Here is a 22495-nt window from a genome sequence, read left to right as displayed (position 1 = left end):
AATAATTTAACTTTGAGATTCATGATGGAGTTATTCAGGTGTGAAGTCTCACATTGTGATGAGTGAAAAAGTTTATGTTGGGTTTATTCAAGTGTGAAGTCTTACATTGTGATGAGTGAAAAAGTTTATGTTGGGTTTATTCAAGTGTGAAGTCCCACATTGGATATGTGTGAAGGAGTGAAAGAATTTATAAGTGGCAAAGACCCATGGAACTAATGCCTTAAGGTTTTGGTTCAAGACGTGGTGTCTCACTTGTGACTCTTCACTCTTCCCATACCCATGTAACAATGGAAATCTCTGGTGGTTGGAGGCTCCCCGGTCGTAGTCTAGTCCAACAAGTGGTATCAGAGCCGATGGTTCGACGGCTCAACAGAGTATTGAAGCGACAAGTGGTCGGTAGATCCATGAGGGATCGTTGTGTCGAAAGTCTTCTTGACCAGTGGTCAAGGCGACGTGTTCCGTTGGTGAAAGGATAAGCTAACGACGGTGCAAGTAGATAGAGAGCTGAGCTATGGTGTATCCAGAAGTCCCACATTGGTCAATAATGGATGAGTTATAGATCATATAAGTGGATGAGCTCATAGACCTAGTGCCTTAAGGTTTTGGGTCAAGATGTGGTGTCAAGCCCACTTATATGTTTCTTTCACTTAGCCCAAGGAGAAATTTTGTAACCCATGGATGAAGATATTCCAACAAGTGGTATCAGAGCCGATGGTTCGGCTGGGACATGGTGGACTTAAGGAGGAGTAGATCGGAAAGTGTGTAGTACCCACACTTGAGGGGGAGATTGTTGGGTTTATTCAAGTGTGAAGTCCCATATTGGATATGCGTGGAGGAGTGAAAGAGTTTATAAGTAGGAAAGACCAATGGAACTAATGCCTTAAGGTTTTGGTTCAAGACGTGGTGTGTCACTTGTGACTCTTCACTCTTCCCATACCCATGTAACAATGAAAATCCCCGGTGGTTGGAGGCTCCCTGGTCGCAGTCTAGTCCAATAGTTTATAAGTAAAAAAGGATCATAAAACTATTGTCTTAGAGTTTTGGTTCAAGATGTGTTATTTCACTTATAGTTTTTCACTATTCTCATGCCTTATAACAATGGAACTCCCGATCACGGCCAAGTCTAACAAGTGTTATCAGAGCCGATGGTTCGGCTCAAACACAATGAATTTATAGAGGAGTGGATCAATAAGTGTGTGGTACCCACACTCGAGGGAAGATTGTTAAGTTATTCAAATGTGAAGTATCACATTAAATATAAGGTTTTGGTTCAAAACATGATATCTCATTTGTAACTCTCAATTCTTTCCATGTTCCGATAACAATAAATCTCCCCAATGATCGGAGATTCTCTAATCGTGGTTGGATCCAAAGTTCCAAATTCCAAACTATCAAAATATATGCTTTTCTTTCATTAAATATACTTTCATTTATACATATAAACCTTACATTTTATGGTGCAAATAAATCATCCTATCAAAATTTGCATGATTATGGTATTAAAAAAATACTAAATTAAAAGCAAATTCGTGCATTATATGGATAGTAACCTAGTTCTTGAATAAATTAAAGTTCGTGCATTAGGAAGCTGTAAACAAATCAACCATAGTTGACATGACTTTATATTAAAGTGAATATTAAAAATGAGGAGAAAAATATATTAATAAAACTTCTCATTTGTGTTTTATTTAGTTGACAAGAGAAAATAAGAAGATAGAAAGAGGTAAAAAAGAAATAGATGAGAAAGAGAAGAATTAGAGTAAATTTTTGTAATGTTTGGTATAGGAGAATAAGGAGAGAAAATGAATAGAAATATATATTTTCTTCTCTTACTCTCTGTTTGGTTGGATAGAAAATGAGAAGAGATATGATGTTATGGTTCAAATGGCAAAAATGTCCCTATAAAATATAAAGAAAAATGTTTTATTATTAATTGAAAATAAATGTTATAATATTATATTATATATTTTATTATAATTACTATTGTTTTCCATCAATATTTTTATATTTAAAAAATATTTATGTATATTACTAATATTTAAAGCAAGAGAAATAATATATATATTGCTAGTGTAAAAGTCTTCTATATTGTCACTATATTATTCATCATTCATTTTCAATCATCATTTATTATCAAAATAAAATTAATACAATTGAATGATGAATGATTATGTATAAATCTTTACACTATCGGTGCATAAATATTACACTTTTAAAACAAATAAGTAGAAAATTTTGAGGGTACATTTGACATTTCAAATAAAATCACCATCTCTCTTCACTTTCTCACCAAGTTACGGGAGAAAGAAATTATGGTGGGTTCCACACCTTTTTTACTATCTCTTCTCTTTCTCCCTTCGAAACCAAAGAGGAAAATTTTTCACTTTCTCTTCGATCTCTCTCTCACTCATTTCTCTCCACTCTAATTCTCTTATACCAAACAAAGGCTTGGAGATTGTTCACTGTATTGGAGTGGAGAAAAGAATGGATATCCAATACACAAAAATATTCCAAACAGAAATGATTAGTCAGACAAAAAGATACTCTGAAGATATATAGCTAAGCATAAAATCGACATTTTTCAATATTTTAAGATAAATGGTCTGTTCTTCAAATATAGTGTCATTTTGATTCAGAAAATATATCTCCTACAAATCCTCATACATTATAAGAAATGTAACATGTGTTATAAATTGATATTTTATTTATTACTGATTGATTTATAATTGTCATATATAATTTTCTTATGATGTAAAATAATTTATAGGAAAATATATCATTATTCTTTTTATTTTGTCTATTAAAAAAATCATACCTCTCTTCATCACTTTATGTTGCAAAAACAAACTATATCTAGATTAACCCTCTAAGTTATTTTTTCAAACATGGGGTATTTTCATTATTTGTTCCCTTCCCTTTCAAAAAATTTCATTTCACTATCCTCTGAACTCATAAATATAACATAAATTTAGATACTAGAAAATGCTTTTGAAATAAGTATTTGGGGCTTTAGGCAGCAACCTCAGTTGCCTAAGATCTCCACAGCATGTAATAATGGATTAATGGTAATTGATATAAACTTCTAAACAGCAAAACTTATTACAAAATCTAGATTTGGATTTTGGTTGTGTTTTTCTTGTTTTCGTTAATTTGAGTTATGGTACATACTATTATAAAATATCCATTTATACCAAAATTAAGTTTTTTAGGAATATCTAATAATTTAGATTTACCTACTAATTCAAACTATTGAATTTTCATAGAAATGGTGACTAAGATGAATTAAAAAATTAACTTTTAGAGTAAATGAATTATCTCCTGTTATAAAATTAGCCCATAGAGTATATGATTCATTTTGTTGTTGACTTGTCAATATCCTAAGTTTTGCTACACGTTATTTGGGCCAACCAATTCATCCCTATAGAGAAAGTGAGAAACTGAGGTTTAGGGCCATAGGCGTTCAAACCTTTTGTGAACACCCAATTTTCTCCTACCTTTACTTTTTATCTTTGATGCAAAACTCAAAAATTATATAAATGATTTCATGATTCGCAAGAGCATTTGGGTAATTAAGTTGCAGATTAATATTGTTGGATATGATTCATATGTGGTAATGCCCAAAAATCAACTATGTCTTCTAAATTAATTTACATGCAACACCCAACTTTCCTCTCATTTAGAATAGGATTTTAACATCTTTCAGCAATAATCAAAGTTGGGAAGCCGATAGAAAATAAGTTCATATCACTATGAACACTCGGATTAAGAATTAAGGTATAGTTTGATTAATGCTATCAAAGACCATAACCTGGACATAAAGTTACTCAGGAGCCTACACTATCTATCATACAAACAGTGGCCCGAATTTGGAATAAAAGGGTGCATAGTATAAAATATACGTGCATTAAATCAGGAGATTTCCTAATGAGTTCACCATAGTGTAATTGATATACAAAAAGCTACTGTTAGAATCATGAATTCAATAAATGAGCATGCCAAAGACTGAAGAAAAAGTTGGAGAGCTTGTTAAGCAGTTCTCTGATCAAGGGAAGATAATGTTGCTTGGTGCGGATGACATGGATATTTTCAAGGGAATAAGTTTAAAGCTTTTGGCCATGGAGCAGCTTCTCATTCGGCACCCTGTGTGTCAAGAAAGAGTTGTGTTGGTGCAGATAGCTAATCCTGCAAAAGGAAAAGAAAGTTGTGAAAAAGTTACTCTTGACTAAATTGATGAACAACCGTGACAAAAGGCTAAGTGAGAAAGGAATCTCACTGCTCTTGCATATGTGCAGAAAACTAGACTACAATTGGAACCTTATTATAGCATCTCACCTGGACACTGAGATTTCGCATCTGAAGCTTGTGTTGCTCTTTGGTACCAACAATTAATGATGATGTAAAATAATGAAAGAGGCGAAGAGATATGGTGAACCAAATGGAGCAGTCAATGAGTCTAACACCAAATAGAATCATCCACTACAAAAACAAACAGAATATATTAGTACAAGAAATATAGCAATAACAACATCCTTATTAATAGAAGGGGCAGGGGATCAATAACCAAAACCCTTTATTGTTGATTTTGGCTTTGGCCAACGCCCACAAGCCATTACCAGGTCTGCACTTGAACCTAAAAATCCAGCATTAACCCAAATGAGAAAACAGCCAAGATAACAACAGCTAGAGAGAGAGGATTGGCAGCAAATGAAGACAATGACAATAACGTGATTTGTAGAATCCTCATCAGGAAGATATGCATAGAATTGTTCTTGAATGGACACATTAAACTAGGGGAATCAGTCACAAAAGTTCTTACTAATGTACATACAATGGATACAATTGATACTTCTACCATACAAATACCTCTTTGAAGATAGTTATGACCATGATTCCCTGAATAAGGCAGATGGTAGTTCAAAAGCAGCAAACCAGAATACATATTCTCTTCTGGTTACACATACACTTAAGTAAATAATAATTATTCCAAAGCATTCACACCAACCATCCATGAGTTACATGATAAAGGCCAGTTACCATTCTACTCCAATTATGGTCATCATTGGCAAATAAAAATCTTCTCAAACAGTTACATATGCGCATAAATCAGCAATAACTGGGACAATATAAGAATTTCAAAAAATGCAAACCAGAAGTCATCACCAGTTGGCATATTCCATTTTCAGTTATGTATTCCAGTAAGCATAAAAGGCAAATCAGTAGGTGAGAATTCAGAAATATCTCAGCAGTTACATAAAAATCATAATCAGCATGAATGGGAATAGTTATTGGGCAGTTTCAGAATGGGTATCCAGAAAACAAAAGGCCAATGCAACATAAACATACAGCTATAAAAGGCATACAACACACGCAAGTCAAGAGGAGATATTCACAAGATATCTATGGTAAGCATCATATAACAACCGAGAGCCAAAAAGAAGAGATCCTTGATGTTATACCACTACCGCGTCGGCACGGCCAGTTCGATTCCAACCGCTGATGCATCTCTATCTCCGCGAAAGAGATGAAGGAGATAAGGAGAGATGGTGGCCTTTCACCACCGTTAAGGACTGTTGGTTTGCTTATAAACCAGAAGAAAGAATTGAAGCAGAACAGAATGAGAAGAAGATGAGTTGCAGAGGAGAATTTAGAGAAGAAAATCTAATATGTAGAAGAGAAGATGATGAATATTGAATAGGGGAAATTAGAGGTGAGTGAACTATGTTAATCTTTCATTGCACAAAAGCATTACATCAATGACAAACCATACTTTCCTTTTATAGCACACTCTAACTAACTGAACTTTCTGAATTTAGAAAGTTCCTAACTACATTACCTAACTAAACTGAATTACAAAATAAGCTAGTTACAAGGGGAGGACCATCGCGAGTGAGATCAAAGAGAGAGCAACGCAAATCGATGGCTATGTCACATGGTGGAACCTCATTCACCGCTCGCCATTGGTGCGCCGTTCCTCGAAGCTCCTCGCTGCCATAGAAGAAGATAAGAGGTGAAATGGGATTTAGGGATTTACCCCTTTGTACCCGTGAGGAAGGAGGGTAACACGTTCTTCTTTTATGCCTGATTCTAATCTCTTATTAGGTGTTAAGCATTTATCTTATTTGATTAGATCCTTTTTTTTCTTTTTTTAATTCATTTGTTGTCATTACATAACCAAAGTGAGGGAGAAATAATGAGGCATTAGGTTACACATATATTACTGGTAAAAGCCATTAGGTAATTCAAAACCTTTATTTATTTATTTAGTTTTCAAATAATTCTAAAACTATTTTAATACTTAACATTATAAATATAAAAATAAATGTAACACTATAATTCATATTAATATATGTTCTAGCAAAAATCTAATAAAAATTATTCATCATATAATAAAAGATAATAACTACCAATAATAATAATAATTAGAACATTTTCTATGACAAAAAAGATCGTTAATAGAATCACATGAAAAATTTTATAAATGTTTTTGGGAGTTAATCGAAGATGGAGAGAAGGTTGCCTCAGAGGCATCTTTCTTCTCAAATCATCTTCGAAAGGTCGCGCTACGCCGCTTCTTTTCAATTGATTACATCTCAAAATCGATTAAAACTTTATTTTTCAAATCAATAACGACCGAATCAAACCAAACCAAACCGATCAACCAATTTTCGAGAGAGAACTACGTAAGCCTTGATTCCCTTAAAAGGGATACGTAGAACCAGGGTCAATTTTGTGAGGCATAATAATAAAAAACTTTTTTCTTCTTCTTAATAATTGATTAATTAATCATAAAATTTAATAATAATGATAATAATAATAATAAAGTCATGTATTTTAATGAAGGGTACCGCTTAAGGCGAGCGGGTAGGGTGCTAATACCTTCCCTACCTTGTAACCGACTCCCGAACCTGGATATCAAAAATCCAAAAGTTCAAGGTAATTGAGCTCAAAAGATTTTTCTACATTTTTAACTATAAAATATAGTGGCGACTATAAACAAAGTCGTGCCCCGAAAATCGGGGCGCCACACCTTTTATAAGATTTATCATCTACTCACAGGACATGATGTCAATTCGGCCGAACACATTTCTTTAAATTTAACTTATAATTTCTATTTACAAAGTATTGATCCTAAAAAAATTATTATTCTTTATACTTTGCTGATTAAGATATTAGTTCTTTGGAAGATCAAAACAGAAGTAAATTAAAATGTGCCAAATAAATTATAGACATGAAAATCTAAAAGAGTGCAAGCTACCTAGCAAAAAGTATGGAAGGAGGACCTAGGGAAGTTTGAAGTAGCGTGTAAAGTTGAAGATAGATTTTTTTTCAAAAGTATGAAACATCAATTTTAGGTATCTTTCATCCAATACACATTTGTTGTCTCAAATTATTTTTCACATTGTTTCGCACAATAATAATAAAACAAAATAATAATAAAAATTTAATTGACATAATGTATTTCTATTCACAATGAACGGCATATAAAAAAAGATATGAAACATCATATTTGTATTGATATACATCTGCCAAGTATTTATGGTGTGGGGATATGAACCCATAAGTGTTTGTGATAAGGTCGGTCAAGTTTGTGTACTTGGTCTAAAGCCAAGTGGAGAAAGAATTGGCACTTTGAAAGTTATTATATAATAATGGAAGAAGGTGCTTGACCAGAAAATGATTCGGCCTTGGATTCTTACGCATTATCAATATCATCCACCAAATTGCTGATAAAGTTAGGTTTTTTGAGTGTCTGAGATAAAATCTTAGGATAAAGATTTTGAATAACAAAACTATTTATGAAAGAAACTTAATGTGAAGTCAAAATAAATCACTACCAAATTTTCTGGCTAAAAAACCAGGGAAAATTTATTATTGCGAAAAGAATGTTGTTCATTAGTTAAGGTTAATAATCAATTGAATAAATAACCCATTTAACTAAGTCCCGATTCTATGCAAAAGCAAAAAAAAGAAAAAATATGAAAAAACGACCAATTAGACATAGTTAAATGGAAAATATTAAATTCCTACCAGTAATTGACTTGGTCATGATACTAAAATTCCACGATTAAATTAAAAACATCATGAATTAGGTAAGATATGATTTATTTATTGTTTACGAAATTAATATTGCATTTGCAATTCTAGACTAATTTCAAAATAATTGACCTCTATTTGAATTTTTAATAAACAAATTTCGATGAATCAAATTAGGCGTATGTTTTAAGCATCAAGTCCACGACGTTTTTTTTTCCAAACAAATTTATATAATTCACTAAAGCAATTTTTTTCCCAAATTCCAGGAGTCACAGAAATAAAAACCACCATACAAACATATAATCCCCGAATATTAAATTTTTTCCTTCTCTCAACCCCACAGAAAAAAATAATAACAAAAAGATGGAATTTTCCCATAGATGAGTTCCTTTTCAAAAAACAACACTAATAAAAAAAAAAGATGAAGATGAAAACATTATGAGCAATAAACTCTGATTCAATTTGAAACATTTCATCTATGAGCAGTTACCAACGTTTCGATGAAACGCAACCCATCAAATCTTGGAGCAAATTTCTCCGATGAAGATGATGATGATGAACTCCCTGAAGAAGAAGAAGAAGAAGAACCCTCATAGCCTCTGTCACTCGTATCTTCCTGCAAAAACCATAGATATACATATCAATACAACAGCAGAAAACAAAAAAGCAGAATTTCAGGAAATAAATTTGAGAACCACTCGTTTTGATACAAAATCTGAAGTAAACAACAAAAATTTCGGATTCAAATACTGAAAAAATACGAAAGGAGTTTTAACATATAAGGAAAGCTCAATTTAATTTATTTGTATTCTTTAAACAATGAATTTTTATCATAAAATCAATGGTATTAGGAATCAAATTGACTAATACTTGACCAAATTGATAAGACTAAATTAACCCATAATATTAATTAAAGTAAATTACACCAATAATTTCATTTAATTTGAATAATCATCACCATCTTGTTTAAAATATTAGACTCACACTTCAGGGGTAGGTAAGTCAATGTATATTTTGGTATAAATTAAATATTTCTTTGACATTTTGACATATTTATAGGATTAGACCAACCCATTATTGAAGGTATAATACCTTGACATTCCTGCACTAGATGGGTATTTTGTTTTCTTTTTTACAATTTTTTATTACATTGATTATGAACAAAACTTATGATACCTGATGGGAAGCTTGGGTGGAAAAAGAAACAGAAACAGCGGCGGCGGAAGCGACGGCGAGGGAGGCAGCAAGGAGGGCAGATTTCTTCATCTTTGGGAAGAGAGAAGTGTAGAATCTAATAAGAAACAAGTGGCGTAGGAAGAGAGAAAGAGAGAGAAGAAAGTTTTGGTGAGAGGTTTGTGGAAGTTAAAAACTTGGAGTGTTGGAACGGTTTTGACGGCATATATATAGGGGATGGAGATATTGTCAGGGATTAATAAATTAGTGGTTGTCATCATTTACGCGGCAAATGTACATTCTTTTATTCTTTTCCCTCCACTTATTTTATTAACAACTTAACTTACCTTCTACATATATTAGCATACCTTGACTTTTTCTAATTTATTTCACATTCGAAAAAAATGGTTCTTTATCCAAAAGTTAAAAATATATTATTTGTAATACAAAAAATACACTCACATAACTTGAGTTTACCATGAATATTATCTATGGTTGATAGGAGTGTTTGGTTTATTATTACTAGTATGCAAAGATACTTCGTGATTGCCGTCAATATTGTATGCTAGTATTATGTATTCAATTTTTATATATTTCATTTTTTAGAATTAGAATGTATTTGTTATATTTTATATACTTTATATTATAACTTTTTTGTATTTATGTTAATGTTTACTTTAAGGTGAGAAATATAGTTAATTATTAGGTTGGTGGTGGTTATTTATGATTATATGTTTTTTTGTAAAAATTAAACAATGTTAAGGGTGAAATAGGAAGTAAAAATTATACCATAGTAGAAGTTACACCATGTTTTAGTTTTATAATAGTATAGATTTATATATAGTATAGATATGAACTTGACCATCATTATCAATATATATATATAGTTAGTTTGCTTTGAAGTGAGTTTTGTTTTTAAAAAAAATTTAGGCAATAATATTGTATGAGTTTTATATATTATTATTAGATCATTTAATGTTTAATTATTATTAGCTTTTCAAAAAAGTAATACAAATAAATAGTAAATAATATATAAACTTTATAATGACAGTTCATACATATTTCACTTTTATTTTATCAATGTAGTTTTTCTATATATAGGATTAAATCATTCATTATATGTTTAAGCAACACATTTTATTGGTTCTCTATTTTCTTTTCTAGTGACAACATGCATAATTTTATTTATATCACATGATTTTTTGATTTGTGATAGAATTGAAATTGTTTATTATGTGCACATCAGATGAGATGCATAATACTGTAAATAATATTTTTGTCGACTTTGAAGTTTTTTTATATCTAAATTGTATGTTTTACTAGGTCTATTTGTACCCAGCTACTTTACCTTTTGATTTGAGGATATAATACTATACCAAATTTTCTCCTTTATAAAGTTATATTCAACCCAAGTTTACTATGTAGAACTAATATTTGTTAAAATATTACACAAGTTTTTCTATTTAACAATGACTATTCAATAAAAATATATAAATTAAATAAAAAATCATAGATGATTTGAGTTATGCCTAATATTGAATAGAGCTTATTTTGTTTTGACCTAAATTGTGATCCTCTCAAGTCAGCTAATTAAGATGACCTCTTAAACTGTACTGTATGGAATAAAAAAATCAAAATTTGTGCCTTTACTCACAAATGGAGTAGATTAGTCTAACTTATTCTAAAACTTGGTCCAAGGGTAAAATACAAAAAGTCTTCTAATATTTGATCACTATGCACGAGGATCTTAATACCACCCATGCTAATTATGTAGATGGTTCATCATTGTGATTGATTAGCTCAGGTACTATTTTCTTAATGATGTAATCGAACCTAACTTTGATCAGAATCTAGTTCAAATGGAGAAGGATAATTGGCTTGGGAGCATAATGAATTTCTTATAGAATTTCCTAACTTTGTGAAGGGTAATTTAGTAATATAATGACAATTATCATGTGGTTTTGCACAACCTGTCTACATTGATTTTTCCAATATGACCTTATTGGACGATTCTTATTAGAGCATTCTCATCCATGAACTCGTTCTTTGTTGTTAAGTAGATATTAATGTATATTTTATAATTGTTTACACCGTTATAAATTCTTAATTTTTAATTAAGGTGGACATCATATACTTAATATAATTATATCAGCTATTTTTGTAGGTTACAAAATAATTGATCTAATTATTGACAATCTATAAGACTTCTGAAACTGATAATAGATATGAGCTTTAATGAGTAAATACTCAAACAGTTGGCCAATAGGGGATAATGAGAACCCTATAAGTTAACACATAAAGAACGGTTATGATCCCAGGATACCAAATCACAAATAATTTTCACATCTCCCCATCAGAGAGAAAACGAATGTCTCAACAAGAATTAAGGATTTGGTTGAGGAATGTCATCATACCAAAACTCTCTCAAAAGGTACATCAAATGAGTAGATTGGAGAACATGAATTCAGGTATGACTTTGTATCCTTGTTTTATATTATGTGTGAGAATCATGATATTCAAGATCATAAGATTGATATTTCACCAATCATCAGCAAATATGTAACAAGTGGTATCACAGCTTTATGATCTGAATTTTATGGTTCTCCATTAAAGATGTTTTCTCCCAAAAAAATTATGAACCCTAATTTTTTTTTTAATTTGAGGATTTTTATGCTTCCGCTATTGGTTATGAAAATTGAGTATTTAGAAATAATGATGATAACTTTCATCCGCTTATGCTTATTTGAATATTATAAATCATTGCAACATGTATTGAAGTATATATTCAGATCTCCACATGAATAAATAGTTGGTCCAAAAAAAGACAATTGTTTGACAAAACTAAATGTTAATATTTGATCATTACATTGAGAGTACCACTTACAAATTAATTTCTCTGTCCAAAGACTAGAAATGGTATCTTGTGCTGAATCTATTATTGAACATGTCTTATTTTATGTATATTACCTGACTTGTTTGTTTAAATAGTTGCAACATTTATGGTTTGTTACATTCATTGGTGGCTGATTGCATTATTAAGTGATTGTTATTGTTGAAACATTGGTTCTGTTTGGACAGCCTTGCCATGTTTAATCATATATAAAATGATAATGTTTTTTTAATGAAAAATTCAAAATGATCATCACTGAAATTTGAAATGCAATCATTGTGATGAGAATGATGCAATGCTATCAATAGACTATATATATATATATATATATATTTATATGTGGATATAAATAATATATGTATTGGATTAAGGTTATGTTAAATCAAACTCAACTAAATGATTTTTCTTTTAGAAAATAAAATTGTTTGACATTTTAAGTGAACCTATTAAACAAGAAGTCACTAAAGTGACATCTTTTCTATGAATTGTTCATAATAAATGTCAAATGCTAGTGCATATATGTATCCATGCGAGTATTAATCGGCCCAAAGAAAGATTATTATTTGGCCGTATTATATACACACATGTGAAGGTAAACATGTGATTATTATAAGGTTGCATATGTGAATGATAAATGAATCCAAAGAAGAGTTTATTATTTGACATGCATTATGATTAATGTTTGACCATTACGAACTAAAGTACCATTAGTGATTAATATAAAATATCAAGCCAATTGTATGTTTGCATTTATGTGAATAGTGATCAACCCAAAAAAAGATTACTATTTGGCCCAAATTACAAACATACTTGTAGCAATAAATATGTGATAGTCATAAGGTTTTCCATGTGAATAGTAAATTGGTCTAAAAAAAGGCTTATTGTTTGACACTATTGATTATCAATGTTTGATCACTACATTGAGTGAACTTTTGTCCAAAGACTGAATATTAATGTTGTGCTAGGTAACTCATGATGTGCCATATTATCATTTGAATTTAAGTATAAAAGTTGAATGTGAGTTTAATTGCAAGAAGAACTGCAATTTGTTTTGTTCTTTTACTAGTGTTGCAAATATTTCTGCTCAAATTAAGAACATTCTATTGTTGAATATGACAAACTTTAAGGTCTATAAGGAAGTCGTAGAAATTATTCTCGGCTTTATCGATTTAGATCTGACACTTCATGTGGAGAAATCGGTTTCTACTCTGGAAATCCTCGATGAGGTTCAAATGGAGAAATTGGAACACTCTAACCGAATGTGTCTAATGATCATGAAATACTATTCTAGAAGCGTTTCTGGGCTTTATTTCTGAGGGTCAAAGTGCAAGAAAGTTCTTTGAAGAAATAGAACCATACATTGCCAAAAATAAAAAGGCGGAGATGAACAACCTTTTGGAAAAACTCATCTCCATGAAGCATAAAGGCAAAGAGAACATAAAGGGTATATAATGTATATGTCTAATCTCGCATCAAAACTCAAGTCACTTAAGTTAGAGCTTGGTGGTGACTTGCTCGTGTACTTGGTTTTGATCTCGCTTCTTGCATACTTTGGGAAATTCAAAGTGAGCTATAATACTCAGAAGGACAAATGGTCTCTCAATGAGATTATATCTCACTGTGTGCAAGATAAAAAAAGACTACAAAGAGATAAGACTCAAAGCGCTCATTTGACTATGACCTCCCAGAATAAGAAAAAAAAGAACAATAAGGATGTTGTGAAAGGGCTATTTGTGTTTTTCCTTAGAGAATGTGGAATTGTTTTGCAATACACTATGTTAGACAAACCTAGCATGAAGGTTGTTGTTGAGCGATTAAATCGAACTCTTAAGGATATAGTGAGAAGCATGATTAGTCATTCTTCCTTGCCAGAGTCTCTTTGTGGGAGAGCTTTAGAGACCATTGTTTACATCCTTAATAGGGTGTCAAGTAAAATAGTTAACAAAACCTCATATGAGCTTTGGAGTAATAAAAGGCCAAACTTAAAACATTTGCACATTTGGGGTTATCCAACCGAGGCGCGACCTTATAGGCCGCATGAAAGAAAACTGGACTCAAGAACAATTAGCTGTTATTTTGTTGGCTATGTTGAACGCTCTCGGGGCTATAAATTTTATGATCCCACTTCAAAACTCTTTTTTTGAGACGGGAAATGCATGATTTCTTGAGGAAGATGATTTTGGGAGGAAGGGAACATAAAAATGTTGTCTTTGCGGAAGAACCTGTCACTAATGATGAACAAGTTCTTGTGTCTATTATCATTCAAAGATCAATTTCGATAATAGAAGATAATTTTGTACAATATTCTTGAACAAGACAACAATGCAGTTCTCCCTCAAGTACCTATAGAACAAATTCAACAACCTCAAGAAGTAGAAGTGTCATTAAGAAGATCAACTAGAGAGAGGAGAAGTGCAATTCCTGATGATTATATTGTATTTCTTCAAGAACATGAGGATGACAACGGGTTAACAGAAGATGATACATTGAACTTCTGTCAAGCCATGAAAATTTCTAACTCTCAAAAGTGGATTGATGTCATGAAGGATGAGATGAAGCATATGCATGATAATGATGTTCGGGATCTTGTGGAATTACCTGAAGGTGCGAAACCTATTGGTTGCAAATAGATATTTAAAATCAAGGGGATTCGAAGGGTAATACTGATAGATACAAAACTTGTCTAGTTGCTAAAGGCTACACTCAGAAAGAATACATTGATTATAAAGAAACTTTCTCTCCAATATCTTCGAAGGATTCTTTTGAATAATATTGGCACTAGTAGCTCATTTTGATTTAGAGCTACATCAGATGGATGTTAAAACTGCATTTCTAAATGGTGACATTAAATAAACGATCTATATGGTGCAACCAAAAAACTGTGTCAATTGACTTAAAGTCTATGGTATGCAAATTAATGAAATCCATCTATGGCCTTAAACAAGCTTCTCATCAAGGAAATCACAATTTTCATCAAGTTATTACCTCGTATGGTTTTGAGGCAAATATAGTTGATGATTGTGTGTACCACAGGTTTAGTGGGAGTAAATTTATAATCCTGGTATTATATGTCAATGATATACTGTTTACTAGAAGTGATATGAGACTATTGCATGAGACCAAGAGATTTCTAACGAAGAATTTTGAAATGAAAGATCTTGGGAAACTTTTTTTTGTATCAGGTATTCAGATATTGAGAGATTGTTCTCAAGGTATCCTAAGGTTGTCAAAAGAAAGTTATATAGATAAAGTCCTAGATAGATTTGACATGAAAGAAAGTAAACCATGCGATACCCCTATGGCTAAGGGAGACAAGTTTAGTCTCGAACAATGCCCAAAAATGACATTGAAAGATATGTGATGAAAAAGATTTCTTATGCATCTGCAATAGGAAATCTAATGTATGTTCAAATTTTTACACGTCTCGACATAACATTTGTCGTGGGAGTTTTGGAAAGATATGTGAGAAATCCTGTAATGTATCACTAGAAGGCAGTCAAACGTGTTATGTGTTACTTAAGGAGAACAAAGGAGTACATGTTCACTTATCAGATGTTTGAGAATTTAGAGATCATTGGATACTCTGATTCTGATTTTTTGGTGTCTAGATAACAGACACTCCACATCTGGATATACGTTTATCTTGGCTGAAGGTGTTATCTCTTGGAAGTCTGCTAAACAGACGCTCATATCTCCTTCAACCATGGTTGCAGAGTTCATGGTTTATTTTGAAACATCAGACCATGGAAGTCAAATTTTATTGACATCAAGTTTTTGGTTATTAAAGAAAGTGTTCAAAATAGACACATTTACATAGAACATATATGAACAAATTTTATGCTAGCTGATCCACTTACTAAGAGTTTGGTACCTAAAGTTTTTCACAAGCGTATTGCTCATATGAGTATTGCTCCTTATGATACCTTAGTTAAGTGGGATTCTATATGTTTTATGATTTAATTTGGACGTCATATATAGTTTTATGCATAATAAAGTTGATGGTTTAATATTCTATTTTGAACTTGTGTATTGCAACTATTGTGTTGCAATTAAAGACTTTGGATTGATCTCACTAAAGAATAAAGAAGGATCAGTTGGAAATAAACATGTTTGAGATCATATTGCATGAAATTTCTATGTCACTCATCCATATTTGATCTATGTCATTAAGTATATTAATATGGTGATTATCGTGGTCGAGTCACGTTTGAATGTGATAAATATCGCGGTGGTTCCATAGTTGATATATGAGATGAAACATACTGTATTAGGGAGAAGCCTAAATATAAATAGCATACAGATGTGCGTCTAAAGAATATGTGATATAATTGTTTTAGGAAAAATATGAAGCCCAAGTGAGAGATTGTTAGTAATTCATTATTTCTAATTAAGGTGGACATCATATATCTAATACAATTATATTGACTATTTATTTTGGGTTACAAAACAAGTGATCTAATTACTGACAACCTATAAGACTTTTGAAACTGATAACAGATATCATTACAATAGATTTTGTATTTAGTGGAGGTTTTTTATGCGATTAGCGGAGGTTTTTAACCTCCACAATATAAATAGCGAAGGTTTCAAATACCGCTACAGTTATGACTGCTAGAAGCGTTTTGCAGAGGTTTTAGAAAACCTCTGGTACCTATAAATTCGCAGCGGTTTATTTGCGGAGGTTTTTGACCTCCATTATTTGAGGAGGTTTTTAATCTTCGCTATTTGAGGAGGTTTTTGTAGTGTTTACCATGGAGGCTTTAAACCTCTACTATTTGAGAATGTTAATTGTGGAGATTTTCAACCCCACTACTTGATATAACAAATGGAGACATGCTAGAAGTTATTTCAACCTTCATTTAATTTCATAATTTTTACAACTTTAGTGTCATTAATTTGTAATTATTATTTAAATATACAATACTAAATAAAAATGTTCTTAACAATAATAAGATTTCATTGCAAGTAACCAAGGTAGCGTAATAAAGTTGAAAGAGTTACACTTTTTATAAATCTAGATACACCATAAAATCTCCAAAAACTAAAAGTAGTCTCATACGACACTTTAAAAACAAAATACATAACAAATATCCTAAATGTTGCTGGCTCCAGATGATCCCGTTGCATCCAAAGGTGTATTAAGCATACTTGCATCATCATTTGTCTGAAATAATAAAATGAAAACATTTAGTTAGAAAAATAAAAAAACATTAATAGTTACTGCATCATTATATACTAACTAAGAATGTAAAAATAACAACAACACTTCCTTGTTTAATGATGAAACCCATAAAACAATCTTAACACTACAACAAGTGTACAATACTACATGTGTAGAAAGTCTATGTATCAACAATGTCATAGCTGATACCCCAAATTGTACAAATGCTAACGTTGGATACTTCTTGATTTTTATCAACGCAGGCGCATATAAAGACTATGTATCTATAGGCAATAACTAATAAGTAATATGCCAAATGCAAGGTAGACATGCAAGTCAACAACATGCAAAAGTAATATGCACATTCATGTATAGTTAGACAACATATTTTGTTAGTCTCTTGCTGACAATTTATACCATATCAAACATTGAACAATTTATACTATATCTAACCAGAAAGGGAAACTTTCAAAATCTCATTATATTCAAACCAGGAAATTCAAACAAACAAACAAAATACTGAATATAATAATGGTACTTGCACATACATGTGTAAAGAAGTTAGCCAATCCTTCAGGGATCCCTCCTTCTTTCATTATGATGTATGACTTAAATGCCGATTCCAAATTGTTGCATCTCTATTGCAATTGGAACATTTCTTATGATTTCATCTCTAGTCTTGGCTGGATCAGAGAACTTGTCCCATAATCTTTGCCTACTTGCACTCCATTTTCTCCCAAGACTAATTTTATAATATCGTCTTGAAATGCGCTCACTAGTCCTAAAACAAAAGTGAGGTTTCCAAAAAGTGACATGAATTTATCAATATTAATTTTAGATATAAATATAAATAATATTAGAGATAAAATTTTAGACATGCATAATTGTTATATATTTATGATTGTATCAAAAAACTCTACAAAATAAGTAGAAGGTATACCACTATGTCCACCTTACCACTTATCATAATTTATTGGAAACAACTTGCAATCAGATGTCAATGTTCTTAAAAATCCAGCAAGAAGGCCTTGCGCATCACCATAGGCTGCGCCTTGCTCATCAAAATCCACAATGATGCATAGTCCGATAGGTAAGTTATTCACTTCTCTAACTTTGACCTTAATCTGCTTGACAACTATTTCTGAGTCTATAACAATAAAATAGAACATCAAATATGTCCATCAAGACCCAAAATAATTTAACAAAAGACAAACAAATAGACTCGCGTCCAAGTAAACATAACCCTTGTACCTATTGCCTCGACAATCCAATAATGTATAGACTCGCGTCCAACATAATCTGTGAATGTTTCAGCCTCTCATGGGACTTTCGAAGCTGACACATCGAGAGCTTGTAAGGAATGTACTGGTGGGACTTCCGGAGCTGACACATCAGGAGCTTGTAAGGAGTATATTGGTGGGACTTCCGGAGTTGACACATCAAGAGCTTGTGAAGGGGCTTGAACTGATAGTGAAGGATTTGTAGGATTTATTGCTGGTGAAGAATGAGTTGAATCTTCTATTAGAGATGCAACACTTTGTGATTGAGGTGCTGATTTTAATGGATTCTGAAAACGCTTCACTTTTGGCATGTCTCTATATTCATGTGAAAAAATAGAAAATGAGATAAAAACAATTAAATAATAATATGACATAATAAGTAAGTTCATAAGCTCAGTTAGAATGAAAATACTACAATATAGGAATACTCACCCCTTTGTTCTACAAATTAATGTCTATCTACAATTCTGCATACTAGTATACTCATAAAAAACTCAATCAAATAGAAGATTTATCTACAATATAGGAATACTCAATAGTATCTCAACATATAACTTATATATAACATATATAATGCCAAAGGTTACACAATCATAAAGACTTTTGTAGTAGCATTAGAAACAGTGAATATGCCACTATGGACAAGTTTGGAATTTCAAAGTGGCCTTGGTTTTTCTTGAGTCATGATGATGTTATGCTATAGCCTAATCACTTTTACAAAACCAAACTTTGTTTATGATTAGGAATTTAGGAGACACATGGTAACAAAAACTAACTCAGGAATACAACAAAATTAATGTCAGTAATGACTATATTGCATCCTCAACCAATGAAACAAGGATTGTTGATGATTTATTTTGACCCAATAAAAAACATAACCCAACATTCCTCATATGAACATACTCTTAGAGTTGTAAAAAAAGAATCAAGAGACAGAGAATTAGAATTGACATTCAATTCAAAGAAACTTGGTCCTAAAATGACATTCAATTAAAATTGTCTTCTATATTGTGATTATATAATATGTGGAAAACAATATGACCAAATTCTAAGACCTTAAGAATTTGATGCAGTTAGGAACATAGTTGCAACATCTATTTTAACTAAAAATAGAATTTATGCAAGAGGGGTATTTGCATTCTAAGCAAATAATATGTTCATTGACAGAGAATAGAAATGCAATGATGAAAGGTTATGAAAGATTACTGATAAAACTTAAATAATAATAACGGGGATTACTGAAAAGGAACAAGTATTACTGATAAAACTTAAATAATAATAACAGGGATTACTGAAAAAGAACAAGGATTATTGATAAAACTTAAAAACCCCATGTTCCAAAATGAAAGAGAAAACACAACTCAAGGATATAATAATAATCATCATCATCATCATCATCAAGATGCAAAACTCATTGGGGCATTATATCAAACATGTGGGTGACATCATTAGCATTATTGTGATAATAAGCTACTTTGAAAAAACCATCCTTAACATATTCCAACAAGGACGAGATATGCCAACTTGGCAAATGGCAAGTAAGCCTCAGACAACCTCTCCAATTCAAAATTTGATAAATACTAAAGAACTTAAAATATTATGATAGAATGAGAACAAGACAAGTAACATCTTAAAAGGTAAATCAAGCTACTACCTTTTGGCATTGGCAATAAAAACATATAATTTTCACGGTTATTTAGTCTACTCATCCCCTTGGCTACGTAGTCTAGCAGTTTTGTTTGTGACAACAATATCTTCTTTCTTGTTGATATATTATGATCGAAATGATTCAAATGAACGAAATCACATAGTTTTGTTTGTTAACTTACCCGAGTGGAGTTACGAGAGGAGTGGAGTGGAGTTGCGGTGAGTGGAGATGGAATTCTCTGCTATGATTTAAAGGAGATGAAATTGCTCTGCTAGGGTTTAAAGGAGATGAAGTTGCTCTGCTAGGGTTTTAAAGGAGATGAAGGTAGTTTTAGGAGAAATGAGATGAAGTAAAGTTAAATAAAAATGCATAGTTAAATAGTGGAGGTTCAAATCCTACCTAGTTAAATAAAAACTTCCACTATATATCTAGTTAATTGTCTGATGAGCCTCATTTAATTTATTTGGGGAGGTTTGAATAACCTCCACAAGAAAACCTCCACAAAATACCAAATTTGGTATAGTGTATGAGCTTTAATGAGTGGATACTCAAACGGTTGGCATATATGAGATAATAGGAACCTTATAAGTTAACATATAAAAAATGGTTATGGTCTCCAAGACACAAATAACAAATAATTTTCACATCTACCCATCAGAGAGAAAACGAAGGTCCCAAAATGAATTAAGGATTTGGTTGAGGAATGTCATCATACCAAAACTCTATCAAAAGGTACATCAAATGAGTAGATTAGAAAATATGGATTCAGGTATGACTTTGTATCCTTGTTTTATATTATGTGTGAGAAATGATATTCAAGATCCTGTGATTGTTATTTCACCAATCATCGGGAAATATCTAACATACACTTCTTGTATGGCAATTTAAGAAGTATATAATATGTATATTTTGATCGAATCAAAAAATGGTATAAGAAAGTATTGTTTATATACAATGTCTTGTAAGGTAAGCAATGTAACTAACCTAACTAACTCTCTAACAAACTAATAAATACATGTTGTAAAATAATTTCAACATGTGTTAAATGTGTAAAATGTGTCAATTACAAGAATTGTTCAGCCAATGTTTCACTTGATTTTCTAACCAGTTAACCGATTAACTATAGTGTTAATCGATAACACTTACCCACTTAATTGATTAACTGTTATTGTTGGTGTCCTATTTCTGCTTGCTTTCCGAGGTAGCTTTGTTTTCCAATAGCCCTCTCAAGGTGGAGAGTAAATGTTAATGACTCCAGCTTGATATTTTGATTTGATATCATAACAATGTGATGGATCAGAATCTCGATTCGAATATAATTGGATTTTCTCAATTACTTGATTATTTTCCTCGTCAGAAATCTTGATCATATTCCAATGGAATCTCATGGTTTTACATTGTTGAATGATTCTTTGAATATACAAAAGAACCCAAGAAATTATATCTCTTCTTGTTCTCTGTCTTATCTGCAGCAACATTTCCTTATTCATGGACAAGATTGATAGTGTGACAAGCATAGTGTGTATGGTTGTTATCAGTTGCATAATGTCTAAGATAGTAAGAAGTACAATGGGAGCATGTTGCTGTTGGTGCGGTCTCTTCTTTGGTTGTTGTCTCAGTTTCTTTCTCTTTGTTTAGTGTGTTTGATTTGAAGTCGGTACCCAAAACAAAGCAATGTTGCTCTTGCCTCCTTATGTTATCATTCATGTCTTCAAAGACTAAGTTTGATAAATATGGTTTTGATATGTTTCCTTTGAACATCTCCATTTATTGTCATATGTTCTTCTGCACCTTCCAGGTTCTAGGTCTACTTTTATGCCAAAACCCATTTCAAAACATCCTCATCCAACTTGAAAAGCTTGACAAGAGTCTACTACATCAATGCTTGAAAGATGAAGATTCTTTTGTTGAAAAATTGGAATGATAGAATAATTGTAGAGAATGCACAACGGTGATCAAAGTCATTGGGATGAAGCCTCTGATACGATATTGCGATTTAATAGGAAAATAGAAGAGTATACAGAATGTACTTGAATCAAAAAAATGATACAAGGGAGTGTTGTTTATATACAATGCCTTGTGAAGCAAGCAATGCAACTAACCTAACTAACTCTCTAACAAACTGATAAACACATGTTGTAGAACAATTTTAACATGTGTAAAATGTGTCAATTACGAAAATTGTTCAACCAATGTTTCACTTGATTTTCTAACAAGTTAACCGAGTAACTATAGTGTTAATTGATTAACACTTACCCAATTAATCGATTAACACTTACTCAATTAATCGATTAACTGTTATTGATGTT

At 31.7% G+C, this 22495-nt stretch overlaps 1 protein-coding gene and 3 long non-coding RNA genes across 5 annotated transcripts; 1 reads left to right on the top strand and 3 right to left on the bottom strand.

Annotated features, from left to right (window-relative positions):
- On the top strand, positions 3386–7083 carry LOC109342550. The gene is made up of 3 exons (XR_002107075.1): positions 3386–3471; positions 6508–6512; positions 7038–7083. It is a non-coding gene; the product is annotated as an uncharacterized LOC109342550 (long non-coding RNA).
- LOC109342549 lies at positions 3829–4818 on the bottom strand. 2 transcript variants are annotated; one of them, XR_002107074.1, is made up of 3 exons: positions 4568–4818; positions 4333–4476; positions 3829–4182 (listed from the first exon to the last, which is right to left on the bottom strand). It is a non-coding gene; the product is annotated as an uncharacterized LOC109342549 (long non-coding RNA). The 2 variants fall into 2 exon arrangements; XR_002107073.1 differs by having other exon boundaries at positions 4562–4817.
- LOC109342547 lies at positions 8335–9986 on the bottom strand. The gene is made up of 3 exons (XM_019580517.1): positions 9959–9986; positions 9211–9307; positions 8335–8650 (listed from the first exon to the last, which is right to left on the bottom strand). Exons 2-3 carry the CDS (start codon positions 9298–9300, stop codon positions 8507–8509), a joined length of 234 nt encoding a protein of 77 aa, XP_019436062.1. The 5' UTR covers positions 9301–9307; positions 9959–9986; the 3' UTR covers positions 8335–8506.
- LOC109342546 lies at positions 17117–17890 on the bottom strand. The gene is made up of 2 exons (XR_002107072.1): positions 17807–17890; positions 17117–17261 (listed from the first exon to the last, which is right to left on the bottom strand). It is a non-coding gene; the product is annotated as an uncharacterized LOC109342546 (long non-coding RNA).

Source organism: Lupinus angustifolius, chromosome LG03 (genome assembly GCF_001865875.1).
Source record: "Lupinus angustifolius cultivar Tanjil chromosome LG03, LupAngTanjil_v1.0, whole genome shotgun sequence".
NCBI lineage: Eukaryota > Viridiplantae > Streptophyta > Magnoliopsida > Fabales > Fabaceae > Lupinus > Lupinus angustifolius.
This window is presented reverse-complemented; position numbering and strand designations above follow the sequence as displayed.

Bases quoted from the DNA above. Each gene is read 5' to 3' on its own strand.
- LOC109342547 (XM_019580517.1), bottom strand. From the start codon at position 9,300: ATGAAGAAATCTGCCCTCCTTGCTGCCTCCCTCGCCGTCGCTTCCGCC. The intron at 8,651-9,210 runs GTATCATAAGTT...TGGTTTTTGCAG, and splicing joins CCACCCAAGCTTCCCATCAG to GAAGATACGAGTGACAGAGG.